Source organism: Panthera pardus, unplaced genomic scaffold (genome assembly GCF_024362965.1).
Source record: "Panthera pardus isolate Hobbes unplaced genomic scaffold, ASM2436296v1 HiC_scaffold_21, whole genome shotgun sequence".
NCBI classification, from domain to species: domain Eukaryota; kingdom Metazoa; phylum Chordata; class Mammalia; order Carnivora; family Felidae; genus Panthera; species Panthera pardus.
In genome coordinates, this window is record NW_026526777.1 from 57,887,245 (window position 1) to 57,915,028 (window position 27,784).

Sequence of the window (27,784 nt, forward strand, 5' to 3'; positions counted from 1 at the left end):
TATCTAGGAGCTGAAAGGTAAGTGAAAGCTGACATTCGCGAGAAACCGCCAAACTGTTTTTCAAAGCGGTTGAACGGATTTCACGTTCTCCCCAACAGCCTATGAGATTCTGGTTGTTTCACATCCTCACTGACGGTGGTCTCGCCCGTTTTTAAATTGCAGCTGTTGCAACAGGCGTAGCGACGGTGAGGTTTGGGGGTGATGGCGGGGTTCGCAGCTGACGGCCAAGAAAGAATTCCTGAAGACGTCTTTGGTGCAGAAAAGGTGATTTTATTAATGCACGGGGACAGGATCCACGGGCAGGAAGAGCTGCCCCGGGGTTGCGAAAGAGAGGCTGGTTTTATACCGTGGAGTTGGGGGAGCTAAAGCCAAGAGGAAGTTTCTTAAAGGGATTTCCATATGCTAAGGAAGATTCCCAGGATAGTGGAGGCCTAGCTATTTTCAAGCTAAGGTTGTTTTCCCCTCTAGCAAAGCGTTATCATTCAGTAGGGAGTTCCTGGAGTTTAGGCTCTTGAGAAGATATTTGTAAACTGAGGGCGACTCTAGCAGTTTAACCATTTGTTTTGTGTCCTTTCCTTTGTTCCTGGGCAGCCGGACGTGCCTGAGGAATGTTACACTTCTCCCACCTGGGGGCGGGGTCTCCCACCTGGGGGCGGGGTCTCCCACCTGGGGGCGGGGTCTCCCACCTGGGGGCGGGGTCTTTGCCGGATGTCAGCTCCCTCATCAGTGGTATCTTACTGGTTTTAATTTGCATTTGCCTAATAGGTGATGATTTCGAGCATCTTTTCATACGCGTTTTTACCATCCGCAGCGTTTACCCATTTTCAGTTGGGTTATTGTGTTACAAGAGTTCTTTATGCATTCTAGATACAAGTCCTATGTCCTATATGTGTCTTGGAAATCTTTTCTCCCAGTCTGTGGCTTGTCTGTTGATACGCGTCAAGAGTGTCTTTCAAAACAGTGGAAATTTTTTATCGTAATTTTTTTTAACACTTGTTTGTTTTTGAGACACAGAGACAGAGTGTGAGCCGGGGATGTGAGCCGGGGAGGGCAGAGAGAGAGGGAGACACAGAATCTGAAGCAGGCTCCGGGCTCTGAGCACAGAGGCTGGTGCGGGGCTCTAATCCACGAACCATATAGGATCTGAGCCAAAGTCGGACGCTTAACTGACTGAACCACCCAGGCGTGGACACACGCTACACACACACACACACACACACACACACACACACGTGCGCGCACAAGCGAGGGAGGGGCAGAGAGGGAGAGAAAAACTTCGAGAAAAATGTCAGCACAGAGCCTAAGGCGGGGGTGTCAGTACGGAGCCTGGTGTGGGGCTCGGAGCCGGTCGCGGGGCGCGAGCTCACAAACCATGAGATCTTGACCTGACCTGAAACCAAGAATCAAAGAGTCAGATGCTTACCTGACTGAGCCACCCGAGTCCCCGCCTGCTAGGACTTTCACTAACTATAGATCAGTCCTGGGAGAAGTGGCATATTAACATCTTGAGTCTTTCATTTTACAAATGTGGTATTTGTCTCCATTTACTCAGGACTTCCTTAATTTCTCTTATCCTAAGTTATTTGGGATTTCCCAGATACCTTTCTGTTATTGGTTTTTACTAGTTTTAATTCTACGTATAAGTTTTTTATGGCCCAGAATATTCTCTACCTCGGTGAATGTTCCCTAAACATTTGAAGACGGTGTGCATTATACTGTACGTGAATTTCATGCCCACCTCCCCATGGTAGCGGGTCATGTTATCCACGTAGGATCCCGGGCCCAGGTTTTTCTGTCCCTCCTCTGACCTTGGAGGATATTGGCTTGTACTCCTCCTCGGCAGTAATGGTTCTTTGGCTGTGTCCAAAGGCAGAACATTTCCTACTCCCGCACAGGCAAATGGGTTTTGTCTTTATTCCTCCCCTAGAGGTGTTGGGATTTTTGCCTGAGCCCCAGGGGTGATAGGATTTGCTGCGCCTCCCTGAGCAACCTAAAGCTTTTGCATCTTCTGGAAACGGGTCTGGGGAAGTGGGCAGGGCTTCATACCTACCTATCCCTCGGCAGTAGCCAATTACGTCCCGAATGCTTGAACCAGCGACGAGGGAGGCGGGGGGCTTTCTGGTCTCCAGCCTGCCCTGGTGTTTCTTGTGAACACTTGGTATAGGCCACTGGGAAAGATCTTGTGTGGGGAAGTCCCCCGATTTGAAACTCTCAGCTATGCCAAATTCTTAAACTCCTTTAAGAACTTAACATTCTAGATTATCTTTAGCTGCTCATATAGTGGCCGCTTCCTTCTTGAGCACTCTTTCTAGAAGGAAATGGGTGCATATCCCATCCCCTGTTGGAGCGCTGATCACTCCCCGGGATTGTGTGCTCCGTCTCCCAGCTTCAGCTCTCTGACACACTCGAGGAAAGCTGGAATTTTGTAGATTATCCAGAAGTTTTTCCTTATGAGGTCAGTCTCGAGACTTTCTACACCCTGTTCAGAAGCAGAACGGACTACCTCAACTAACGGTGACTTTGTTATTGTCTGCAATCAGTTATTATTTCCGTCATTATACTTATCAAAATTTGTAAATTTGTAATTATTTCTGTTTTGTTTCCCCCACTTAACTTTAAGACCGTGAAAACATACACTCTGTCTCTTCATGATCGTAATCCCTCGCGCCGAGTGCTACATTGCACACCAAGCCCTTAAAACTAAACAAAATGATACTTACGGCAGATATTTCTTTTTTCAAAAATCATCAGCCCACCATACAGCAAACACTGGCTGATTAAAACATCCACAGAAGTACCGGGGGGCAGGGGAGGGCCGAGGAAGAGGAAGAACGAGGGCCCAAAAGCTAAACTGGGAGATTATATTCTGAACTATCTGCTGGATTTTCATTTATCATCTGCCCAGAGAATCTGGCTGTGATGCTGCCCAAGTTCAAAACAAAGCGCAAATGAGACAAGGATACCAAACCCTTCTTTCATGAAGCTTCGGGAACAACTGAAATAAATGAACTAGCAAAAAACATAGATCAGTAATTCCTTATTGTTTATTCTTTTCTTACAAAAAGACACTTGGAACAAATAAATACAAAATGGCATACGTCTTATTTAGCAATGGGCAAATACAGGTTTTTCTGGGTACTGTCCACAGGGATGAACTAAAGGAGCTTCCGGAAGTGCCCTCATCCTATCAGCTTCCCACCCTCTGTTTTTTAAAAAAAAAAAAAAAAGTCAATTCTTTTCATTCCTCACAATTTTCAACAATGGAGTCTCAAAATAAGTAACCTAGCCCTGACTCAGAGACAAAGACATCTGATTCAAGGTCAGCACATATATGACGACGTTGCCCCGAAACTTCAACTAATGAATATTGAGTTTTCATTTCTTGTATCTTGTATGAATAAAGAGTTTATTCTGTTCAAATCTGCATGGCAAATAAAATACAACAGAAAGCTGAGTACAATATATACACTTTTCTGTCCTAAGAGAAAACATTAAATACAGGTATATTTAATATACAGTGAACATGCCGTGTATTTTCTTGAAGCCAACAAAATCCCCATTTCCTATACCCTGCAGGTGATGCAGAAGGCAAACGAATACCAAAATCACTTCTGACAAAATGTAGCTAACAAAATTAGCTAGACGGTAATACAAATTCAATATTCAATGGATTTATTCATTCCACGGTTGCATGGAAAAGGAAGTAAAAAACGTCAAGTACAAGTAGAACCACACGTAAGAAAAAGCACCTACGGATGGAGGAGGGACAGCTCTGGGAGCCTGCCTGGGAGAGGCACGCCTCGCTCAGGTGCTTCCAAGGACAGAACACCCTAGTTCGCCGAAACCCTAGGTTACTCAGTTCTGTGTCTGAAATCTTCTCTAAGACGTCAAAAGTCAGTTTAAACATAGAGGGGAGAGATTTTTTTTTAATCTGTGGGTAAAGATCATGAAAGTCTGACACTGATTTTCCTAAAAGGCAACTCACGACTCTCCAGAAGTACGAATAAACATCAAAAAGCCCAAAGTAAAGAGCTAGCAGTACATCAACATGCGTGGTCAGGAATCCCGTGAAACTCACAAGGTGCTGCGGTTCGGTGATTTCCACGAACCTCCTCCCGGGAGAAGACAGAGTTCCGTGACGGATGCGGATTGTGCCCACTGCTCACGAGACGCACACACATCGAGACTCGTGAGCTCCCACTTTGTGACAATTTAGAAATCCAAATTTGGCTCCAGAAAATATAAATCTGGAATAGGACTCTGCAGATAGACCATACAAGTAGCAGCTGAGTGGAACCTGCCTGCAACAATCCTGTATTTACTTTTTTTTTTTTTTTTTCCTTTAAGGCTACAGAAAATCTGCACATAGACAAGGCGATTAATTCTCATAATAAAAATACCCCCTCCAAGGAGCTAAGGTCTCCAGTCAGATTCCATGGTGAGCAGACGTTGTGTGGCACATTCTATTCCACAGGTGCACTTTCTGGTGGGTCTGCAGGCTTAGGATCAATTCTTTCTGGGAACAGTAGCTTCTCACAAACTGCCTCCTTTATTGGTAAATACTGTGATATTTCGTTGGGTTCCGTGAAGAGGGAAGGTGAAACGTGCTGGGAGATACATAAATCGTATTAGTATATATTCAGTCACTGCACTGATACTTTTTGGCAATGCTTTGGTTCAGGCATGCATAAAGCATGACAATTCTAAAATGAGTGGCAATCGACGTCTATGAGGACGTATAGGTGTTTCTAATGAGAACGGGTATCTCGTTACTGGATCATTCGGCCCTGTTACCGAATGACTTCCTCAAAGCTCACAGGGACAGATTATTTATAATGCTCCCACAGATGTATTAAGAATTTAATACATCTTAATCCAATCCCCTTTCCCTGCTGCTTTTGTACCTTGAAAGCACTAGCCTTCGGGTAGAGTCCAGTTACGGGGTCTACGCCAGACTCTTAAGTAACGTTTCTAACCCACGAACGTGCTCCCCCCAGAAGGAAACAAGCGCTAGGGGCGAAAAAGAATAACAAGTTTGCAGAAAGGTGGCACCTGGGAAACAACCCATTACAGAATCCTACAGACTTGGAGAAGCCCTTTACAAGTCCCAGAGGGGCAAGAAAATAAAGGACGTTAGGTGAAAACAAGTTGCGGTACAGAATTACCACACTTTAAGAAAAAAATCAGAAAAGCAGACTGGGTAGAAAGAAGTTACGGGGGGACGAGGCGCTAAGTGGAATGAACATCCAATTGGTGCCAGTGCCAGACCCACCGCCAACCAACTCTGGGTCTGTTTCTCCACCATAAAAAGTGGAAATTAGACTGGATGATGGTGCTGCTACCCATAACAACCCTGTCCTGGTATCTGGGGTGAATTCAGAGAAGTTACGCTCCAGGAGGCTTTATCTTATAGGTGGGCTTATTAGGTGAGTCGCTAGATCTAGGGAGGCAGATGTGGCTGGAAATACACAAAATGAAACATTAAAAGTCAACTTCTAGAAACTGGTATTCAAACACCGTACCATTAAATTAGCAATTTTGCTCTCTCGTGATGTATATTCTCGTAACATGTAGGTCTTGTCCGCCTATGTGGAAAGATAAAAAAAAAGGTTGCAATAAATATTTCTATTGTTACCAAATAGTTTCTATTAAACAGAACCACCTATGACAACAGAACAGGTTGCAAAAGCAGCATAAAGTCTGATAAGAATATCTTATTCTGTAATGAGATAACTAATCTCACCAAGAATTCTGAATTATTGATTCCAATCTCTATAAATCACAGTGATAGCATATGTAAACAGATTTGATAATTACCAACTAAGAGAAACACAGCCAAAGTTTTACTATGAAAGAAAGTATGTATATTTACAAATGAGATATGCAAGACATTTTAATATTACCGCATGTTTGGAACTATACCTTTTCCTTAAGCTATAGTATCTACTTACATAACCAGGCTACTCTTACATTTAAAAAAACAAAACGAAACAAAAGAAAGCTTTACCAAATTTTATTCTCTCCTATTTCCACAAAATTCTTGTCAAATTGCTTATTTAATAAAGCAAGTGTTTGGTACTTCAATTTTTCCCATTTATGACTTTTTACTTATGTATTTAAGTAGTCTCCATGCCCAACATGGGGCTTGAACTCACGACCCTGAGGTTAAGAGTCCTCTGCTCTACTGCCTGAGCCAGCCAGGCACCCTCCATTTACAACTGTTTAAAATTAGGTGTTAGAGGGGCACCTGGTGGCTCAGTTAAGCATCTGACTTTGACTCAGGTCATGATCTCACAATATGTGAGTTCGAGCCCCGCGTTGAGCTCTGTGCTGACAGCTCAGAGCCTGCAGCCTGCTTCAGATTCTATGTCTCCCTCTCTCTCTCTCTCTCTCTCTGCCCCTCCCCTGCTTGCGCTCTGTCTCTCTCTCAAAAACAAATAAACATTAAAAAAACTTTTTTAATAAAATTAGGTTTTAAAAAGCAATGTATTACAATTTGTTTTTTGGTGAAACATTATTCAATAAAAGAAAAATCACATAAGATTAAACTCCCTTAAAGTTTTATCCTTTTTTTAATTTTAGAGAGAGAGTGCAAGCTGGGGCCTGGGGCAGAGGGAGAAAGAGAGAATTTCAAGCAGGCTCCACACTCAGTGCAGAGCCTGACATGGGGCTCGATCCCACGACCCTGGGATCATGACCTGAAGCTGAAATCAAGAGGCTCAACTGAGCCACCCAGGCACCCCAACTTTTATTCTTTTCTATCAATAAAAACACATTAATGCTTAAGGAAAGAAAAATTAGATGATATAAAAGTATAATATATAAGTACAGCTTCTATAGATAATACTATCTTTAACTTAGAAATCTCTACACAGAATCTTATATAGATTCATACTTGCTTTTTCTTCTTTTTTTTTTTTAATTTTTTTAACGTTTATTTATTTTTGAGAAGAGAGAGACAGAGCATGAACGGGGGAGGGTCAGAGAGAGGGAGACACAGAATCTGAAACAGGCTCCAGGCTCTGAGCTGTCAGCACAGAACCCGACTCGGGGCTTGAACTCACGGACCGTGAAATCATGACCTGAGCCGAAGTCAGCCGCTTAACCGACTGAGCCACCCAGGCGCCCTGCTTTTTTCTTTTAAAAATTTTTAATGTTTATTTATTTTTGAGAGAGAGCACAAGTGGGGGAGGGGCAGAGAGAGGGGGGACAGAGGATCGGAAGCAGGCTCCGTGCTGACAGCAGCCAGACTGATGCAGGGCTTGAACTCACAAACCACGAGATCACAAGCTGAGCCGAGGTGGGACCCTCAACCAACCGAGCCACCCAGGGGCCCCCATACTTGCTTTTTAAAATTCAACACTGAGGGGCGCCTAGGTGGCTCAGCTGGTTAAGCGTCGAACTCTTGGATTTTGACTCAGGTCACGATCCCAGGGTTGTGAGACCAGCCCCACAACGGAACCTGCTCGGGATTCTCTCTTTCCTTCTGTCACTCCCCGGCTCGTGCATGCACGTGCACTCTCAAAAATAGATGAACGAATGTTTAAAATTCAACACTGAGATGCAGATCTTTAAGTATCAGTTAAATATAACTTCTGCCATTCATGTTAATGGATCTATACTTTTCTACTATATGGATATAAATTAAACAATTTAAATCAGTGCCCATTCAGTGGGCGTTAAGCTCCTTCTCTCCTTTTTGCTATTATAAACAACAGCATTGCCATGAACATTCATATATATATATATATATATATATATATATATATGTATGTGTATATACATTTATATATAGATACACATACGTATATATATACATTATATATATTATATTATACATTATACATTACATATATTACATAATGTATATATGTACATATGTACATATGTGTATATACATATTATATATGTATAATATATATAATGTATATATACATAATGTATATATATGTATATACATATATATACTGTATATATATACTGTATATATATAATGTATATATAATGTGTATATATGTATATATACATTACATATATATATAAATGTACAACTGCCTGATTAATATTTGCAGATTACTGTATAAGAATGATTTTAGGATAAATTCCTAAGAAATACTGTTGACTTAAAGCATAAGCATTTTTAAAACTTAGATTTCATCTTTTCTGAAGGAGAAAAATGCAGTCTATCTTTAGTACTTCGCTACCACTTATTAAAAGAAAAAGATCGCAAAAAAAAAAAAAGAAAGAAAAAGATCACAGTTACCATGTTATTTCAAGGAAAAAAGCCCCACCCGTCTATAAGTGCAGGATTTGGGAAAACACCAATCCAACCTCACCCTACTGGGTACAAATCTCACTTCTGCCACCCAATAACTGTGTAACTTGGGTAAGTTACTTACTCTGTCTTTGCTGTAGTTGCCACAGCTATAAACGGCGATGATAACGGGACTTATTTCACAGGGTGGTTGTGAGAGTTCACTGTTCCTAGGACTGCCCAACTGGTACTGGTGTTCCCTTCGCTAAGTCACCATTCTACATGATCACAGATCTGAGGGTACAAATCCATTCCACAAGGACAGGCTGCTGTAAGCTATTAGAAGACTTTTCATGCCTTCAATTTAAGCCTCCTCCTTTTTTTAACTTTTCTGAAAACCTTGTATGTTAACAGTTCCTTCAGAGGTGAGTACAGAGCTTTCAAACTTTAGAACAACTATCAAAATGATTATGTAATACAAATTTCAGTAGGTCATGTAATTGTTGTTTTGTTTTGTTTGAAGTTTATTTGAGAGAGAGAGAGACCATGATCGGGAAAGGGGCAGAGAGAGAGGGAGAGAGAGAATTCCAAACATGTTCTGTGCTGTCAGCACAGAGCTCGACGAGGGGCTCGATCCCACGAACCTCGAGATCATGACCTGAGCTGAAATCAAAAGTCAGACGCTTGACTAAATGAACCACCCAGGTGCCCCCTCGTGATTGGTATTTTTAATATCAAGACATTATATAAACAATACATATGAAACACAAAGGTAAGAGTTAAGGGACAGGTTTTTTTTTTTTTTTAAGTTTATTTTGAGAGAGAGGGCGAGCAGGGGAGGGGCAGAGAGAGAGAGAAAGAGAATCCCAAGCAGAGTCTGCACTGTCAGCACAGAGCCCAATGCAGGGCTCGATCTCACGAACCTTGAGATAATGACCTGAGCCCAGATCAAGACCTGGATGCTTAACTGAGTCACCCAGGCACCCCAGGGACAGGTTTCTTAAACACAGCTTAAGTACACGTGAAGTTTTTAAAAAGGCATCAGACATCCTCTACTGAGGAGGAACACTGCGGAGCGTCTTTCAGAAAACATTTTCAGCTACCAGAACTTTCAGAAAGGAAGATGTGATGCGGTCAATAGTGAACGTAGAACACCCAATCTTCAAGGTTAGAAGGACTGCCATAAATTATAAAGCATTATTTCATTTCAAATTCTCAGACAGACAGTGAAAGAACACGAACGAGCCCAACATCAACTAGTACATTCATTAAATAAGAAGAGATACCTCATGGTAAAGTCTTGTGTCATTCATTCTGATAAGTACTCCATCGATTCTCAAGAAAAATCGCAACAGCAGGAAAAAACTAGAAGGCATTACTCTCTGAAAAAAAAAAAAATAGTACATTAATATTTTAATGAAAACTAAATGCTATTACTTTGCTGAGAAAATAAATTTTTTTAAAAGGCATCAGAGAAAAGCTGAATTAGCAGTATACAGAAATCTCTGAACTAAAGGTTCTTTGTCATAGCACCAACTTAGTCCTGTTCTATTCTATTCTATTCTATTCTATTCTATTCTATTCTATTCTAAATATCCTGGCTTCAGTTTCCTACAATAGAAAAATATTTTTTAGGTCAAAAAATAATTGAGGTTAAAAAGACTTAACACTTACCTACGTAATATGAAAATTACAATGTTCACTTTAAAAACGGACAGTACTTGGGGCGCCTGGGTGGCTCAGTCGGGTTGGGCGTCCGACTTCGGCCCAGGCCGTGATCCCACGGTTCGTGGGTTCGAGCCCCGCGTCGGGCCCTGTGCTGACAGCTCAGAGCCTGGAGCCTGAATTCTGTGTCTCCCTCTCTCTCTGCCCCTTCCCTACTCGCGCTCTGTCGCTCTCTCTCAAAAATAAGTAAACATTGAAAAAAAATTGTTAAAAACTGACAGTACTTACCATTAATGTCAACACCAGTAATACCAAAAGGAAAGAATAACCTATTTCTTTGTTTTTACTCATCTCTACTCACTTTACATTAAATGAAGGCGAGAACTTAAACGAAATGCTCTAATTCAGTGCAATCGATTAAGTATTATTTCATACTGCCGAAGACTGGTTTATCAGATCATTATAACATGTTCTTGGCATCTTTTGTCTATGCCACATCTACACATTTCTGTTTTCCAAGCGTAAACCGGGGAAAAAAGAAAGAGACAGTGAGAGAGTAAGAAGGTGGGTCCTGGTGGCAGGGAGGGAGGGGTTGGATACTGTGGGGCCTTTAGATCTTTAAAGGGAATATGCTTGTGGGCACTTGGCTGTCTTAGTTGGTAAAGCATATGATTCTTGATCTTGGGGTCATGAGTGCAAGCCCCACATTGGGGGTAGAGATTACTAAAAATAAAATAAAATAAAATAAAATAAAATAAAATAAAATAAAATAAAATAAAATAAAATAAAATATAGACCATTTCTTAAAATAAAATAAAATAAAATAAAGACCATTTCTTAAAAAAAAAAAAAAAAGCTTGACCATTTACTAAATAAACACTCGTCATCTACTAAAGTGTCCAGTTCTAACTATAAGTAGATCTTGGATTTATATAAAAAGATACAATCCCAGTGGTCAAGAAGTTTATCAAAGAGGGAAACAGAGAAAAAAAAAAAATGATGTGGTAGATATAGTAACAGAGGTATGCACAAGGTTCAATAAGCACTCAGAGAAAGTCCCGAAGTTGGCTGAAGAAAGTTAGAGAAGGCAACGGAAAGCTGACCATGGAAAGAAGAGCTGGGGGCGAGAAGGAGAATTCCAAAAAGAGGAAACAGCATGTATAACAAGTAGTGAGGCACGGAATAGAAGATACACGCAGGGAACTGAGTGAGTTGTAGAAGCACAGGGCAACATTAATGAAGAGCGAAGAAATAACACGATAACCCACTAACAAACAGTGGCTTTACTACCTAGAGAGTCACCAGCCACAGGCCAAGCTCTCCTGCCCTAGGACCTTTACGAGCCCTGTTCCCTGACCTAATGCCTACTGGCCTCAGATCTCGGTGTAAATATCACTTGTACACAGAAGCTTCTCCTACCATTCTATGACCACAGGCTTCTGTTATTCTCTCTCCATTCCCTTATAAACGAAAAGATTTATAACTACAGCCGTTCACATGTTTACTTGCTTAAAGCCCATCTGCCCCCACTTAGACCGCAGGCTCCATAACTGCGAACATCTGCTCTGGTCATCACTTTGTCCCTGCTGTCTAGACAAGCAGCGAGCACACGGTGGGTGCTCGTCAGCGACTCCCTGTAGGAAAGAGAGGCTGGAGCTCTCTTTGCCGGAGAAAAGGCCCACAGTCACACTGCCTTCGGGTGGGATTATCAGCAACAGACTTCAAAGCAAAACCCAGAATAAAGAAGGGCTGGAGGAAGAACCTGACCTAGACAAGTTGCTACGTAACAGCCAACTGACTGGGAAGCAGCGTTACTTGACAGAGTGCTCTTTGTAATTACTGGAAAGACTCACTGGCCACATTTCCCCACATTTCCAAGTGGGTTATTGACAGTTACACTGGGCACAACACAGGAAGCGAGCTGAAGTAACGTTTCAGGGCGGCGGAGGGCAGAGCAGGAGTCAGAAGACCCAAGTGCTCGTCCTAATTCCGCAATTTAACTGTGTATTTTAAGGCGGCAGTTCTCTCACAGGGGATGTTTGGAAATTTCTGAGGGTGTTTTTTGTCGTCACAATGATATTAGGCAGTTAAAGACCAGAGACGTTAGATGTGCTGTAACGCACAGGACCATCCTATACAACAAAGTCCAGTCCTGCATCCACAAAACTTCCAAAGATCTTCTCTGCCATTCATGTGGGGAAAAAGATAACAATAGCAATAAACACAAATACATACATACATAAATAAGCCAACAATTTATACTGACCTCACCTTAGAACCTAACTCCATTTTACATACAAATACAAAACACACTGAATTTCCGGGCACGCAATTACTTTGCAAATCAAGGAAAGATTCTACTTTATTTCATTTGGAACTTTACTAAAGGGTTGTTCACCATTTTTGAAAAATTACATCACCAATGGCAGTCTTGATTGTGTTATCTGAGTCACTGACTGCTACCTGGCACCCCTATCAGCCTTCACTTGTAGCTGTCACATTCACAGTGATTCAATATGCAAATGTAAGTATAGGACTGCTTCATTATGACTTTAGTCATATTGTCATATGCAGTCATATTTAGTCATATGCAGTCATATTATGCATATTCATACGTACATACTGAAATACATCGTTTATTCTAAATCAATTTCCTTTTATTTCTCTTTTATCTTATAATTAGGACACGATGTTGGTTTACTGGAAAGAAGGTGGGTTACAGTATCTATGAAATTCATTTCACGGTAGTAAAAGGGAGGGGGTGTTAAAAGTATTTGGTTAGGAAGAAAAAAAAAAAAGGAGCAACGAGGGGAAGTAGGTTGAGAACCAGTAACTCAGATCAAGATCCTAAACCACCTAAAGTCTCCTTCTTCATCTATAAAACTAGGGGGTGTGAAGAAACCGTTCCTTAGACCCTGTCTCCATAAAACACGACCATTCTATAAGACTACTTCAACAAAAGCCACCTCAGCACAGGCTTTGTGGAATTTTTTGTACCACAGAGATGAGATACGTGCCTACCTGATATACTTGGATTCTTTTTTATTTTTTTTTTAATTTTTAAAAAAAAAATTTTTTTTTTAACATTTATTTATTTTTGAGACAGAGAGAGACACAGCATGAACGGGGGAGGGGCAGAGAGAGAGGGAGACACAGAATCAGAAGCAGGCTCCAGGCTCTGAGCCATCAGCCCAGAGCCCGACGCGGGGCTCGAACTCATGGACCGCGAGATCGTGACCTGAGCTGAAGTCGGACGCTTAACCGACTGAGCCACCCAGGCGCCCCTGATATACTTGGATTCTTAGGTAAAACATGGAAGCAGAGGGTAGACCACATTCACTCCTGACTACTCAGAATGGAACTAACCACCCAATGGAAAAAAGACAGTCTCTTTAGCAAATGGTGCTGGGAGAACACCTGGACAGCAACAGGCCGAAGAAGGAAACCGGACACTTTCTTACACCAGACACAAAAAGAAATTCAAAATGGATGAAAGACCTCAATCTGAGATAGGAAGCCATCAAAATCCTACAGGAGAAAACAGGCAGCAACCGCTTTGAACTCGGCCACCACAACTGCTTACTTGACGTGTCTCCAGAGGCAAGGGAAGTAAAAATGAACTATTGGGACCTCATCAAGATAAAAAGCTTCCGCACGGCAAAGGAAACAATCAACAAAACTAAAAGGCAACCAAGGGAATGGGAGAAGATATTTGCAAATGGCATATCAGAGAAAGGGTTAGTATCTAAAATCTATACACAACTTACCATACTCAACACCCAAAAAAAACCAAATAATCCAGTGAAGAAATGGGCAGGAGACATGAATAGACACTGTTCCAAAGAAGACATCCAGATGGCCAACAGACACATGAAAAGATGCTCAACGTCACTCATCATCAGGGAAATACAAATCAAAACCACAATGGGATACCCCCTCATACCTGTCAGAATCACTAAAATTAACAACTCAGGAAAGAACAGATGTTGACGAGGATGCAGAAAAAAGGGAACCCTTTTGCACTGTTGGTGGGAATGCAAACTTTGTGCAGCCACTCTGGAAAACAGTATGGAGGTTCCTCAAAAAATTAAAAATAGAACTACTCTACAACCCAGCAATTACACTACTAGGCATTTATCCAAAGGATACAAAAATGCTGATTCAAAGGGGCACATGCACCCCAATGTTTATAGCAGCACTGTCAACAATAGCCAAAGTATGGAAAGAGCCCAAATGTCCATATACTGATGAATGGATAAAGAAGATGTGGTATACAATGGAATACTACTTGGTGATAAAACAGAATGAAATCTTGCCATTTGCAACAATGCGGATGGAACCAGAGGGTATTATGCTAAGTGACGTAAGTCGGCCAGAGGAAGACAAATATCATATGATTTCCCTCATATGGAATTTGAGAAACTCACCAGGTGAACACAGGGGAAGGGAAGGAAAAATAAGATAAAAACAGAGAGGGAGGCGAACTATAAGAGACTCTTAAATACGGAGAACAGACTGAGGGTTGCTGGAAGGTGTTGGGTGGGAGGATGGGTTAAATGGGTGATGGGCATGAAGGAGGGCATTTGTTGGGATGAGCACTGGGTGTCTTATATAAGAGATGAATCACTGGGTTCTAATCCTGAAGCCGACACTACACTGTATGTTAAATGCATTAAATGAATTAAAAAAAAAAAAAAAAAAAAGAATGGAACTAACCATTAGCTGGTTACATAACATCACTGCCAGTATTTGGGAGATAGGAAATGTATTTTCTCTGAAAGTTAAAACCTTGCGTATCAGCATGAAAATAGCTTTTCTTTAGATCTTAGACTAGTCCTATAAACTATAAATCATACCAAGGACAGTAGATTACAACACAAAATCCTAGCCTAAAAACATAGCTGAAAGAAGCTACCTTAGAAACACAAAACAAAAATTAATTCCTAGAATACCTCATAATTAGATATAGGTAATGCCACCCACACAAAATTATCAAAACTCATAATAAACTCACTGAACTAAATCGAAAAACCTCGTGGTGCACAGAGCTCCACTCTTTCTCCCTGGGGAACTGTGTCACAAGGAAACCATTATTATTTTTTGAATTAAAATGGTCTAGGTTTAGAATTTAAATTTTAAGATGGTAAAAATACTTCAAAACCTGAAACAAACTAAGTAAGTTAAAAGCAACTTAAAAGGCTCCATCCAACAATAACAGGAATCTAAAGTTACTTTGGGGGCGCCTGGGTGGCTCAGTGAGTTAAGCGTCTGACTTCAGCTCAGGTCATGATCTCATGGTTCGTTGAGTTTGAGCCCCTTGGCAGTCGGGCCCTGTCCTGACAGCTCAGAGCCTGGAGCCTGCTTCAGGTCCTATGTCTCCCCCTCTCTCTGCCACCCCCGGCTCGTGCTCTCTTTCGCAAAAATAAATAGACGTTAAAAAAAAATTTAAAGGGGCGCCTGGGGCTCAGTCGGTTAAGCAGCCAATTCTTGACTTCAGCTCAGGTCATGATCTCCTAGTGAGTGAGCTCGAGCCCCACATCAGGCTCTGCACTGACAGAATGGAGCCTGCTTGGGATTTTCTCTTTCTGCCCCTCCCCTGCTTGCACTCTCTCAAAATAAATAAACTTAAAAAAATTTTTTTAAATAAGTAAGTTACTTTGTTTATGTAAGTAGTTTCCACATTACAGTATCATTTCTTTACAGGGTGCTTTATAATTATTATAGAAACCAAGAAACCAAGAAATCAAGCATTCATAAGCAACTAGCTTCACAAATTCTAAAATAAGAACTTTTTAGTAGTTTTCTGGCCAAGATTAAAATACCAAGTGGGGCTCGAACCCACGGACCATGAGATCATGACCTGAGCCGAAGCCGGATGTTCAACAGACTGAGCCACCCAGGCGCCCCCTTTATGATGTTCTTAATAAATAACATTCTTTTCTCTAGCTTACTTTATTGTAACAATACGGTATATAATATATATAACGTACAAAAAATGTGTAATCAACTGTTAACGTTATCAGTAAGACTTCCAGTCAACAGTAGGCTATTAGAAGTTAAGTTTTTGGGGAATTAAAAGTGACACAACGAGGGGGCGCCTGGGTGGCTCAGTCGGTTAAGTGGCCGACTTTGGCTCAGGTCATGATCTCATGGTCCGTGAGTTCGAGCCCCGAGTCGGGCTCTGTGCTGACAGCTCGGAGCCTGGAGCCTGTTTCAGATTCTGTGTCTCCCTCTCTCTGTTCCTCCCCCGTTCATGCTCCGTCTCTCTCTCTCTCTCTCCTTCAAAAAAATAAAAATAAAAACATAAAAAAAAAAAGTTACACAACGATTTTCAACTGTGGACAGAGGGTTGCCGGTTGCCCTAATTCCCTCACTATTCGAGAGTCAACGGTATATTCCATACCCACAGTCAAACACCTAGCCATAAGGAAAGATATAAGGTACTCCTTAAACATTTACGCTTATTTTTAGAAGTTCCTTGGAGAGCTCTGTTAAAACTAAAAATGATCTGAGACGGTTCAGATTTTATTTGAGAGCAACTGGGAAACACATAGACTTTAAATCAGAAAAAGTTCTATGTCAAAAAGGCCAGGTGAAGGGCATCGAGTGAGCTTTATGTGCAAAGTACCTAGCAAGGGCTCTGGAAATGATCGTCACACTTGGTCACACTTTGTCACACTTCGTTCTACATTTCATCACACTTCGTTCTCAGGCCTTTTCTGACCTCTTCTCTCCATTCCCACGTGCGTCTACCCAACTTTCCAGTCAGACAGCTAAGGGTACCACGGTCAGACAAGAAATATTCTTTGTCCCATAGTGCAGAGACAACTAAATCTCTAATCTGTTTAGGTAATTCTGATAAAACTCCAGGTTTGGGAATCACTGGATGAGAGGCAAGCTTATCTACACGCAGACCCCCTTTCCTCCCATCACCACAGAAGCATCCCTCCTGTCTAAGGCTAATCCTCCCTCCCACGATCTGGATCCTAGAAGATTATGAGCAAAGACAAACTGATCCACTGTGTGACTGATCTTAGGCAAGTTACTTAATATCTCTGACCCTCCGTTTCCTCTCACTGAGCAGAATTTTCTGGAGGATTAAATGAGATGATATAAATAAGCTATATGTGAAATAATAGAAAATACATATATAGGTCTCTGCTTCTAGTTCCTGACAGAGGGCCTCTTAAACCCTTATAAATTTCTAAGTGAGAAAGGCACTTAGGAACATCTTCGGTTCTAATGAGGTGATTCTGGGGGGGCTCCTGGGTGGGGGCTGGTCCCCAGAAAGACCGGGCCATGATTAGAAGCTTGGAATTTCCAGCTCCACCCCTCATTTTCCAGAGAGAAGAGAGGGGTCGGAAACGGGAGTTAATAATTGACCATGCCTTGTGAGGGAGCCTCCATAAAATCCTAGTAGGATGGGGTTCAGAGACTTTCCAGGTTGGTGAACACATCTATATACTAGGAGGGTAATGCACCCCAACTCCAAGGGGGCAGAACTCCTGCACCTGGGACCATCCCACACCTCCCCCTATATCTCTCTCATCCGGGTGTTCATCTATACCTCTGTTACCATATCCTTTAATAAACTGGTGAGCATAAGACAAAGAATATTTCTTGTCTGACTATCCATAGTACATTTGGCTATGTTCCCCTGAGGTCTACGAGCTGTTGTCGCAAATAATTAAATCCAAGGAGAGGAGGTCACGGGAACCTCCAATTTGTAGCCAAGATGGACAGAAGTTGTGGGGAACGTAGGGACCTATGACCCCTGGTGGCTGGCGCCGAAGACGCAGGGCGAGGGATGGCGGTCTCGTGGGCTTGAGCCCTTAACCTAGGAGATCTGACACTATCCCCAAGTCGATAGTGAGGCCAGTGTCCCAGAATTCTGGGTGTCGGTAAAAGTACCACACACATCTGATGTCGGAAACATTTTGAGCGTTGAGAGTAAAGGAGAGACACAGGAGGAGAAGACTGGAGTTCTTCCAACCCAGGGTCCCACAGTAAATTTTTCCTCCCGGTAAAGGCTCAAAGCCTTCCTCTTCCCTCCCCTCTTCCTCCTCCTCCAAAACCTCACACCATTCATTTTCTCCCCTCTCTACCAGGGACTGCTTCCTGTGAGCACCTGATCAACGCTAGTCTTCCCCATGTTAAAAAAGCAAAAAGCACATGCTCACGCACACCTGTCAACCGCGTGTCCTCTCTTAGGCGTGTCCCTGTGTCTTCTCCATCTAGGAAGCTTTTTGGAAGTCTGGTCTACTCTGTCTCCACCTCCACATCTTTCTTTTACTTCCTAACCATGTAACTTAAACTGCACTTGCAGAGGTGAATCCCGGTATCTTAGTTGCTATAACCAATAAGTTTTTTAGTCTGGTGGACACCATCACATTCTAAGATCTCCTTACAGCACGACGCTGCCCCTTCACGTCCTTCTTCTTGCAAAGCTGTGCCTCCTTAGCTTCCCAGGCACCACGTTCCTGGTTTCTCACCCGCATTTATATTTACCAGGCTAGTCTGTGCTTAGAGAAGCAACTTCATTTATCCACACCGCACTGCTGGGAACTATGGCATTTATTTAGGGCAATATGTGTTTCACTGTCAGAAAGAAACGCTATCCGAATGAAATTCTTCCAGGCATCCTTAAAATGCAACCCTATCCCACATCACTTTTAAAAGTAACACGAGGTAAAAAAAAGAACGTGATAGGATGACACTTCTCTTCAGTTATCTAATGCTAGAATAACGACATAGACGAGATAGCACAAGGAAAACTTTGTTGCTAATTAGTTTCATGACCTTAGGTAAATGAACCCTTTGGGCCTTGTCTATAAAATACAGAAGCTAGACTAAGTGATTCTCTACCAATTCATCGTAATTCCAAAATGCTATGGTTGTACAGAAAAACGTGGCTTTAAAATATATTGCTGTTTTGATTTGTTGTGGACAAAACAATAATTTCAATCCCAACACCGACAACCATTATGCTCCACGAGCTATTTCTAACATTTTTTTTTTAATGTTTATTTATGTTTGAGAGAGAGAGAGACAGAGTGCGAGCAGGGGAGGGGCAGAGAGAGAGGGGGAGACACAGAATTTGAAGCAGGCTCCCGGCTCTGGGCTGTCAGCACAGAGCCCGACATGGGGCTCGAATCCACGATCGGTGAGATCGTGACCTGAGCAAACGTCGGGACGCCCAACCGAGCCACCCAGGTGCCCCATCTAAGAGCTATTTCTGATGCTAGGGTCCTGTCTTTGAGAGACCTTCTAGTAAGTTCTATACTTGAGGGGTTAAGAAAAAGTGCTCCTGGGGGTCTGGAAGAGGAATACTGAACTCTTCCCCGGGGGAGCTGTGGTGCATCTTACAGAGGAGGTGACATTTTGGCTGGGCCTTGAGGGATAAGGCACGTAATACAAAGTTTCAGTAGAAGATGTCCCGTGAAGTGTTAGAAACACAATTCTGACCTAATAGTAAACACATATGAGTCAATGCGAATGAGCTATTTATTACCCTTCTTAAACACGTTCCACCGATAACACTGTAAACGGAAGTACCTTCCACTGATAGACGAGAGTACAAACGGAGAAGGGGGTTTTACACTTGTCGTTTCTGTCACCTCTGTGCTGGCGAAGGACGTGCAGTTTCTGGAGCACCCAAATTCTGACCCCCCCCCCCCCCCAAGGTGCCGTCTGCAGATCCTTTCGATATAATTTTTAACTCAAGAGTGAAAATTAATCCATAATTTTCATTCTAATTAAATAATCAGCAAAAAAAAAACAAAAACAAAAACAAAAACTACAAAGCAGTCAGGCAGCTCTTGAAAGAAAATGTTCTACTAAAGCCTTAGTAATATACTAAGATTTTATGAACTTTATAATGGATAGTAAGACGTACTCTAGACCCACGTGATACTTTACATGATATCATGTTAAGACACTGTGATTCTAAGTGAGCTTTATATCTCTAACCAATGGGAAGAATGGAAGAAAGAAGTTAATTTAGTTTTACTTAATTTATTATTATTATTATTTATTTGAGAGAGACAGAGAGAGAGTGCTGCACGTGGGGTGGGGAGGGCAGAAGAAGAGAGAGAGAGAGAATCTCAAGCAGGCTCAACACTCAGCGCGGAGCCCAATGGGGGGCTCGATCCCAAGACGCTGGGATCATGCCCTGAGCTGAAATCAAGAGTTGGACGCTCAACAGACTCAGCCACCCAAGCGCCCCTGGAAGAAAGACGTTCATTTTATAATACTCACAATTTTCACACTCAGGCTTGAAACTCCATGATCATGAAGTTCATCCTCAAACAGGAGAACTTCTTCAAAAAACTTAATCTGTTCTCTGGCTTTCAGTTTCTCCGTATCTATATGGTCTGTTGTAGGTACGACCTGAAAGAACAAATTTCGGAAGGAACACATGAAAATTGAAGAGCTGGAGACACAGGAGAACAGTCTTCCCACCGGTCTTTTCTGCATGGCCAAAGCACACAGCTCTACACCTGGGTGTCCTCAGTAGACACAAAAGATGAGGTATGTGCCTTGTCCCTCAAACGCTGACAACACTACAGGTGGCTGATACTGTAGCCTTACAAGACAGACTCAAAATTCTTCAGCTTTCATATAAGTCAAGTTAAAATCAAGTGTTCTTGGGGCGCCTGGGTGGCTCAGTTGGTTAAGCCATCTTCGGCTCAGGTCATGATCTCGTGGTCCGTGAGTTCGAGCCCCACGTGGGGCTCTGTGCTGACAGCTCGGAGCCTGGAGCCTGCTTCGGATTCTGTCTCTCCCTCTCTCTCTGACCCTCCCCCGTTCATGCTCTGTCTCTCTGTGTCTCAAAAATAAATAAACATTAAAAAAAAATTTTTTTTTTTTTAAATCAAGTGTTCTGTTGTGATTATGAGAAAAATCAGTCCTCTGAACATTAGTCAGCGTGATGGACGACTGCTATCATAGACACCCAGAGCGGTTTTGTGCGGTGAAAGTCTACTTGGAAAAAACATCGGTATGGAACTTACAAAAATTCCCATTAGAGTCTTGCTATGTATTTTAGATTCGCAGCCTAGCTCCCCCAAGCCTACAAAACAGTGTTTTAAATACTGAGGTAAATTAAGAACTTTCTGAGAAATTCTGAGGGAAGAACTCCTAGCATTCTGGGCTTCTGAGGATGCTGGCCAGTTTTTCACCGTGTTATTTCGCAGCTCACGGACACACAGATTCACAACCCAACAAGAGCGTCACCAATGCTAATAAGGCAGGTCCTATCGGTAGCTCACTAAATCGGTAGCTCACATCATTCTTTACTCCATCCAATTTCACTACAAAATGTTGAGCTTTTCCATTCTTTGACATAGTTGTATCATAAATTAACACAATGGGGGCGCCTGGGTGGCTCAGTCAGTTAAGCGTCCGACTTCGGCTCAGGTCATGATCTCGCAGTCCGTGAGTTCGAGCCCCGCGTCGGGCTCTGTGCTGACGGCTCAGAGCCTGGAGCCTGCTTCGGATTCTGTGTCTCCCTCTCTCTGCCCCTTCCCCGCTCATGCTCTGTCTCTCTCTGTCTCTCAAAAATGAATAAACGTTAAAAAAAATTTTTTTTTAATATTTGGAAGAGAAAATAATTAGATAAAACATGGGTTAAGGATATTGATTATATTTAATTTATCTATACTATCTTCTTCATTTACAAGGACAAGTATATTTAAAACACATTTGCTCTTTCTCTTTTCTCTTTCTCAACTCTTTTCATGTTCTCACTAAACTCAGGCATCTGAAAAGGGGAAAAAAACCAAAACCAACAGCTAAATTTAAAATGTAACAAGTACTTCTGACTCCTAGTATTGTCAGAATGAGTAACCCAGACAAACCCTCTTGCTTAAAAGCTGGACGAAGAAACAAAAATTTCTGAAAAGCATCAAACGGTCAAGATCCTGAAGAATTCCTGAACTGAGATCTGCCAAGAGCACTGGAACCCAGAAAAAGTGAAAGTGAGCCTGTAGTTGGCTGGCTTTGGCCTTGACGCATCTGTAATGGCCGCTCCAGGGGAGAGGCTGGGGTCTGCTAGTTCCTGGCCCCATCACTGCTCAGTGCTAAGGACAGGGACGTTGGAGAATTCCCCGCGCCCCTCCTGAATTGGGGATGGCATCCTAGGGGGCCACACTGGTGTCACAGCTTATGTTACAGGCCCAGAAACCTCAAACACGGGTCCCAGACCAGAGGTTAGCAAATTAAGACCCGAAAGCCAGATGTGTCCAGATGTGGCCCCATCACCCATTTTTGTGTGAACTGGGAACTAAGAATCATTTTTACATTTTTTCAATGGTTGGAAAAAAAAAAAAAAAAAAAGAATATTCCAGAGCACATGAAATTCAAATTCATGACATGAAATTCTACGTAAGAATTCACATAGATCTCACACTGTGGAACGCACGTTTCCACGTCCCTAAGTAAAATGTTACCGAAACAAAGCTGTGCCCGTTTGTTTACTTCCTGTCCATGGCTACGTTCAACTACAACAGCACAGCTGGGCAGCTGCTCATAAACCCTCCCGCCCTCAGAGCCTCAAGTATTTCCTACCTTTACAGAAAGTTTGTACAACTATGTCTCTGACTCTGAATACACTCGGCTGCCTGTCAGAACTGCCTTCTGGGGAAAAAACATCATCATCCTGGGACTCAAAACTAAGGAGGTCAGGTCCATCAGGAGCCTGCGCACCATAAACCGGAACCAACAGAAGAACAGGCCAATAGGACAAGACCCAAGGGACCCCAGATACTGGAAATGAGGCCCGAGCTGTTCAGCAACAACGCACGCTAGATTCAAGGAAATCAAAGCTAAGGCTGAAAAATGCCATAATATACTAGGAAATGTTTTTTGAAAAAGAAGTGTGATCAGGAAGGGTCCCGCTGGAGGGTGGTTGCAATGTTCTATTTTTTTTTTCCTGAGTGGCTACATTTCACAAATCATTACACTGTAACTTCATGTTTTCGGAGTTGACAACCGTTAAAAGGCTTACAAAAAATATGGAACACCGCATTCTTGACACCTGACAAGAAAAATGAGCCCGAGTTACATCCTTCGAAGAAGTCCTCCCTCACGTCAGATGGAGGTTTATGATAAGGAAGTCACTTGATTTATAGGTGTTTTTAAATTTACCATATAAAGTCAACTAATGCTAAATACTAAGAACCCTATTTTAAATTTGTTTCAAAAATGTCCTCTTTAAATATTACTGAAAGCAGTAATACATGTATGTACACATTGAGATATATATTTGCCATTTATTTATTTTTTAATGTTTTTATTTATTTTTGAGACAGGGAGAGACAGAGCATGAACAGGGGAGGGTCAGAGAGAGAGAGAGACACAGAATCCGAAGCAGGCTCCAGGCTCTGAGCTGTCAGCACAGAGCCCGACATGGGGCTCGAACTCACAGACCGTGAGATCATGACCTGAGCCGAAGTCGGCCGCTTAACCGACTGAGCCACCCAGGCGCCCCTATATTTGCCATTTTATATATATATATACGTATATATACGTATATATATATATATGGTGGTAAGGACAAGAAAGCTTTTTTCTTTTCTTTTTTTTTTTTTTTTAAAAGTTTATTTACTCATTTTTGAGAAAGAGAGAGAGAGCAAGCATGCACACGAGCAGGGAAGGGGCAGAGAGACAGGGAGAGTGAATCCCGAGCAGGCTCCATGCCGCCAGCACAGCTCAAAGCCCGACGTGGGGCTCGAACCCCCAAAGCATGAGATCGTGACCTGAGCCTACATGGACAGTCTGATGCTTCACCCACTGAGTCACCCAGGTGTCCTAGGATGCCTTAATAAAATTGCCTTTATGCACCCCCCCCCAAAAAAAAAAGTACCAATTGTCAGTTTTTCAAGATGAAAAAGTTCTGGAAACTGGCTACACAACAATATGAATATGCTTATTTACCACTAAATATATTTAGAAATTAAGATGGTAAGTTTTGTTGTTTTTTACCACAGTAAAAAAAAAAAAAAAAGTTCAAAACATTAAATCACACTGAAGGAGTTGGCAAATGTTCCAACATGCTTTAAAAAAAATGCTTTTTAAATGCGTGGACATTACACACATTTTATTCCAAAAAAGCAATATCATTAGAAGAGGCAGTCTACTCCTACAATGTCAGTTTACGTATTTAACCGAAAAGAAGAAAATGGCCACATTTTGCCAGGTACCTTTTAGGCATCTGACCTCCTAACAGTCCTTAAAAACATTTTTTTTAATGTTTATTTATTTTTGAGAGAGACAGAGACAGAATGCGAGTGGGTCAGCTATTAGCACAGAGCCCGACGCGGGGCTTGAACTCACAAGCTGTGAGATCTGACCTGAGCCGAAGTCGGACGCTCAACTGACTGAGCCACCCAGGTGCCCTATGACCTCCTAACATTCTTATACCATAATCTTTGAGATGTTCCTACGGTGGCCCAGCCAATACATAGCAAAGCTGGATTTGAAAGCAGCCAGCATAACTCTATGACTGGCTTTCTTCTCTTAAATTATGCTACAACTCACGAGTAAGAGGTAAAACAACTCAAAAAAGAGTGAGAAAGCACTACACACACACACACACACACACACACACACACACACACACACACGCACCAGCAGCTCCCAGCAATTAAAAGGCAAGAATTTAAGTGCAAAAGGAAAGGCGTCATTCTAATGCCTCATTCTGACATTCTTACTGTTCATATAAGATATATGCTCCTACACAGGCATATATTTCCTATATACACTAGGGCTTTTGATTTCAGAAAGGGTGTAAGCATTAAATAATTTAAAACCCCAAGTAATATTATAGATCAAAAAAACCCTTAGGTATTAAGAAAGTCAAATGCAAAAAATGTGCCCGTGGAGTGATCTTCCACATACAACATGCTTACCAATAAGCTACAGCATTGGTATTGTGTTATCAAGAGATACATACTTTAAGATCTTGAACCTATTTCTTCATCCACGAAACAAGGATAAGAAGGCCTATCCTACAAGGTTATTTTGAAGATTAAGCAACAAAGTTTTAACACTTTTGCCTAGAAAACAGGTACTCAAGGGGTGCCTGGGTGGCTCAGTCGATTAAGCATCCGACTTTGGCTTAGGTCATGATCTCATGGTTCGTGAGTTTGAGCCCCGAGTAGGGCTCTGTGCTGACAGCTCAGAGCCTGGAGCCTGCTTTGGATTCTGTGTCTCCCTCTCTCTCTGTCCCTCCCTTGCTCATGCTCATGCTCATGCTCTGTCTCTCTCTCTCTCAAAAATAAACATTAAAAAAATTAAAAAAAAAAAAGATACTCAATTTTTTAAGAAAGCAAAGGAACGTACTCACAACTCTGTTTAGACCATAAAGCAAGAATAAATATTTAGATACTATATCTATATATCTACTTCTAGTCTTGGTATTTCAATAATATTACTTTAGTTCCCCTGACATTTGAGATATATTATTAATAACAGCAGCTACCATTTATTGAGATCTTGCTGTATAACAGACACTGTGCTAAACACTTCACATATGTAATCTTATTTACTTCCCACAACTGCTATTATCCAGTTTACCAAAGTGAGAAACAGTATTCAGCAAGATTAAATTGCTTTTCCAAGTTGAGCGATGGTGCTGGGATCTGAACCCAGGCCTGCCAAAGCCTGAACTCCAGTAAGCAGGTGATCACACCGCTATTTGTCAACAACGCCTCAGAACAAATTGCATTACAGGCGGAAGTGTCAGGGAGAGGACTGAACACACGCTTTTCGCCTCCCACTACTCTCCTTTTCCCGTTTCTACTGCCGTGGTTCTAGCTCCTCGGTCACAGCTAATGCTACTTCATAACCTAGGGGAGGCTTTTTAGAAGTCATCATTCCTGCACAGGGTTGAAACAAGTTCCCATTTCTTCACTCCCGGCAATGAAATCTCAAATGGACTGTGTTCTTTACAAAGTTTTTCAATCAGGAGTGAGACAGAAAGGAGAACGTTCATCAGTGAAGTATTAAGGGGCTGACATAACCTTGCTCCCCACAGACTGTAAAGGAGGGATTTTTGTCTGTTCTCTGCTGTATCCATGGCTCCTAGGATTGGTGCCTGGCACAGAGAAGAGCTCAAGAGCGAGTCAGTGAGTGAATGAATACATGTTCTCTCAAAAAATGTGTGTATTTGTCTCAGAAGCAGCACAGAAAAATAGGTAAAGCTTGGATTATAAGAGCGGCAAAAACTGAGAACTGAATTCCTGCTTTAAGTTCTGTCTTCCCAAGACTAAAAATCTCTGTAGAGACCAGAAGCCCATACACAACTCATCTCCTTAACACTTCTGCCTCAGCACCAACACATGATATAGGGTCTCCAATAAATATTTCATTTACGGTAAAATAATTTTGTTCTCCATAATGTTATCTCTGATCATCAGAGACATGCAACCTAAGCCAGATTTTCACTTCAGTCATACGGTCTGATTTCGCAATGTAGCTAAGCTCCCAATACGACACCTACCAAATCCACTTTCCCAGCATCACTCACCGCGAAGCGAATCTCTTCCTAAGTAGGACTCACACAGATGCAACTTCGCATTATTAATACGGGGCTTTCGAATTCACCTAGAGCTTTCCCACAGATTATCTCCTATCAAAACTCTGATGTGAGGTAAATATGTCTGTTTACCCAAATTACTAACAAATTGAGACTCAGATTCGGTAACTGGCCTGGAATCATACCAGGTTCACACATAGTGCAGGAAGGGCAAAAACATAAGCGGTCTGAACAAAGGTCCTATCTGCCCACCTACCTGTTCATCTGGAAAACCGTAAGCTATTAACTAGCAGGTTCTGTCTCAATCACCCAATTAACCACACCAAGAACAGATGCACATTTGAATGCTTCTTTTTTTTTTTTTTTCATGTTTATTGTTGAGAGACTGAGACAGAGCGCGACCAGGGGAGGGGCAGAGAGGGAGGGAGACACAGAATCCAAAGCAGGCTCCAGGCTCTGAGCTGTCGGCACAGAGCCCGACACGGGGCTCGAACCCAGGAGCTGTAAGATCATGACCTGAGCGGAAGTCAGACGCTTAAGCGACTGAGCCGCCCCAGGTGCCCCTTGAATGCTTCTTGACAGTGATAACGGTAACATTAAGGCGGTTTGCCATGGTTACTTTTGAGAATAAAAATTGTTTCACTGTGGCCTTCTTATTTTCGGCTTATAATCAATTAGCAAAACCCCTTCACATTAGGTTCTGAAGCTTCCCCTCACTAGAAAGAAAGTGGGATGAAAGTAATAGCAAAAATAATCCATTACTAGAAAGTTCTAATGCTGAGACTGTCCAAGACAGCTAGTGACTTTATCATAAAAGCAAAAAATAAAGATTTACCTTTAACTTAAGTGATTCTCCAAGTAACGTTCCCTTATAATCCGTTGTGTAGGTCCAATCGTATGGTTTAACAACTTCCTTGGAGTGTTCGCCCTCCGTCCTCAAATATTAAAATGAGAAGGATCAGATTCAGTGATGCAGAATATAGGCTGTCTGTATTCATATATCACACCAAGTTACATTCTACAAATAATGCAAACATCCTAATAAATACATATACTTGTCATAATTCACTAATACAAGATCCTTCTTGGTTTGTCTGCATATTTACAGTTATTAAACTTGTCATATGCTGATGTGGTCTCTCCAATTAGTTAGTATAGTCCTTGAGGACACAGTTTAAAGGCGTTATTGGGGCACCTGGGTGGCTCAGTCGGTTAAGCGTCCGACTTCAGCTCAGGTCAAGATCTTGCGGTCCGTGAGTCCATGAGTTCGAGCCCCGCGTCGGGCTCTGGGCTGATGGCTCGGAGCCTGGCGCCTGCTTCCGATTCTG

The 27,784-nt window shown here is 42.1% G+C and overlaps 1 protein-coding gene across 1 annotated transcript in view; it reads right to left on the reverse strand.

Annotated features, from left to right (window-relative positions):
- Positions 1 to 3,026: 3,026 nt before the first annotated feature.
- The window catches only part of TIPRL (TOR signaling pathway regulator), a 32,469-nt gene continuing 7,711 nt past the window's right edge, over positions 3,027 to 27,784 (reverse strand). The window contains exons 3-7 of the mRNA XM_019423864.2: positions 27,292 to 27,391; positions 20,177 to 20,308; positions 9,541 to 9,636; positions 5,523 to 5,585; positions 3,027 to 4,607 (exon numbers count right to left, since the gene is read on the reverse strand). Coding sequence (XP_019279409.2) covers positions 4,464 to 4,607; positions 5,523 to 5,585; positions 9,541 to 9,636; positions 20,177 to 20,308; positions 27,292 to 27,391 — 535 coding nt within the window. The 3' untranslated portion in view covers positions 3,027 to 4,463. The remainder of the gene's footprint in view (positions 4,608 to 5,522; positions 5,586 to 9,540; positions 9,637 to 20,176; positions 20,309 to 27,291; positions 27,392 to 27,784) is intronic.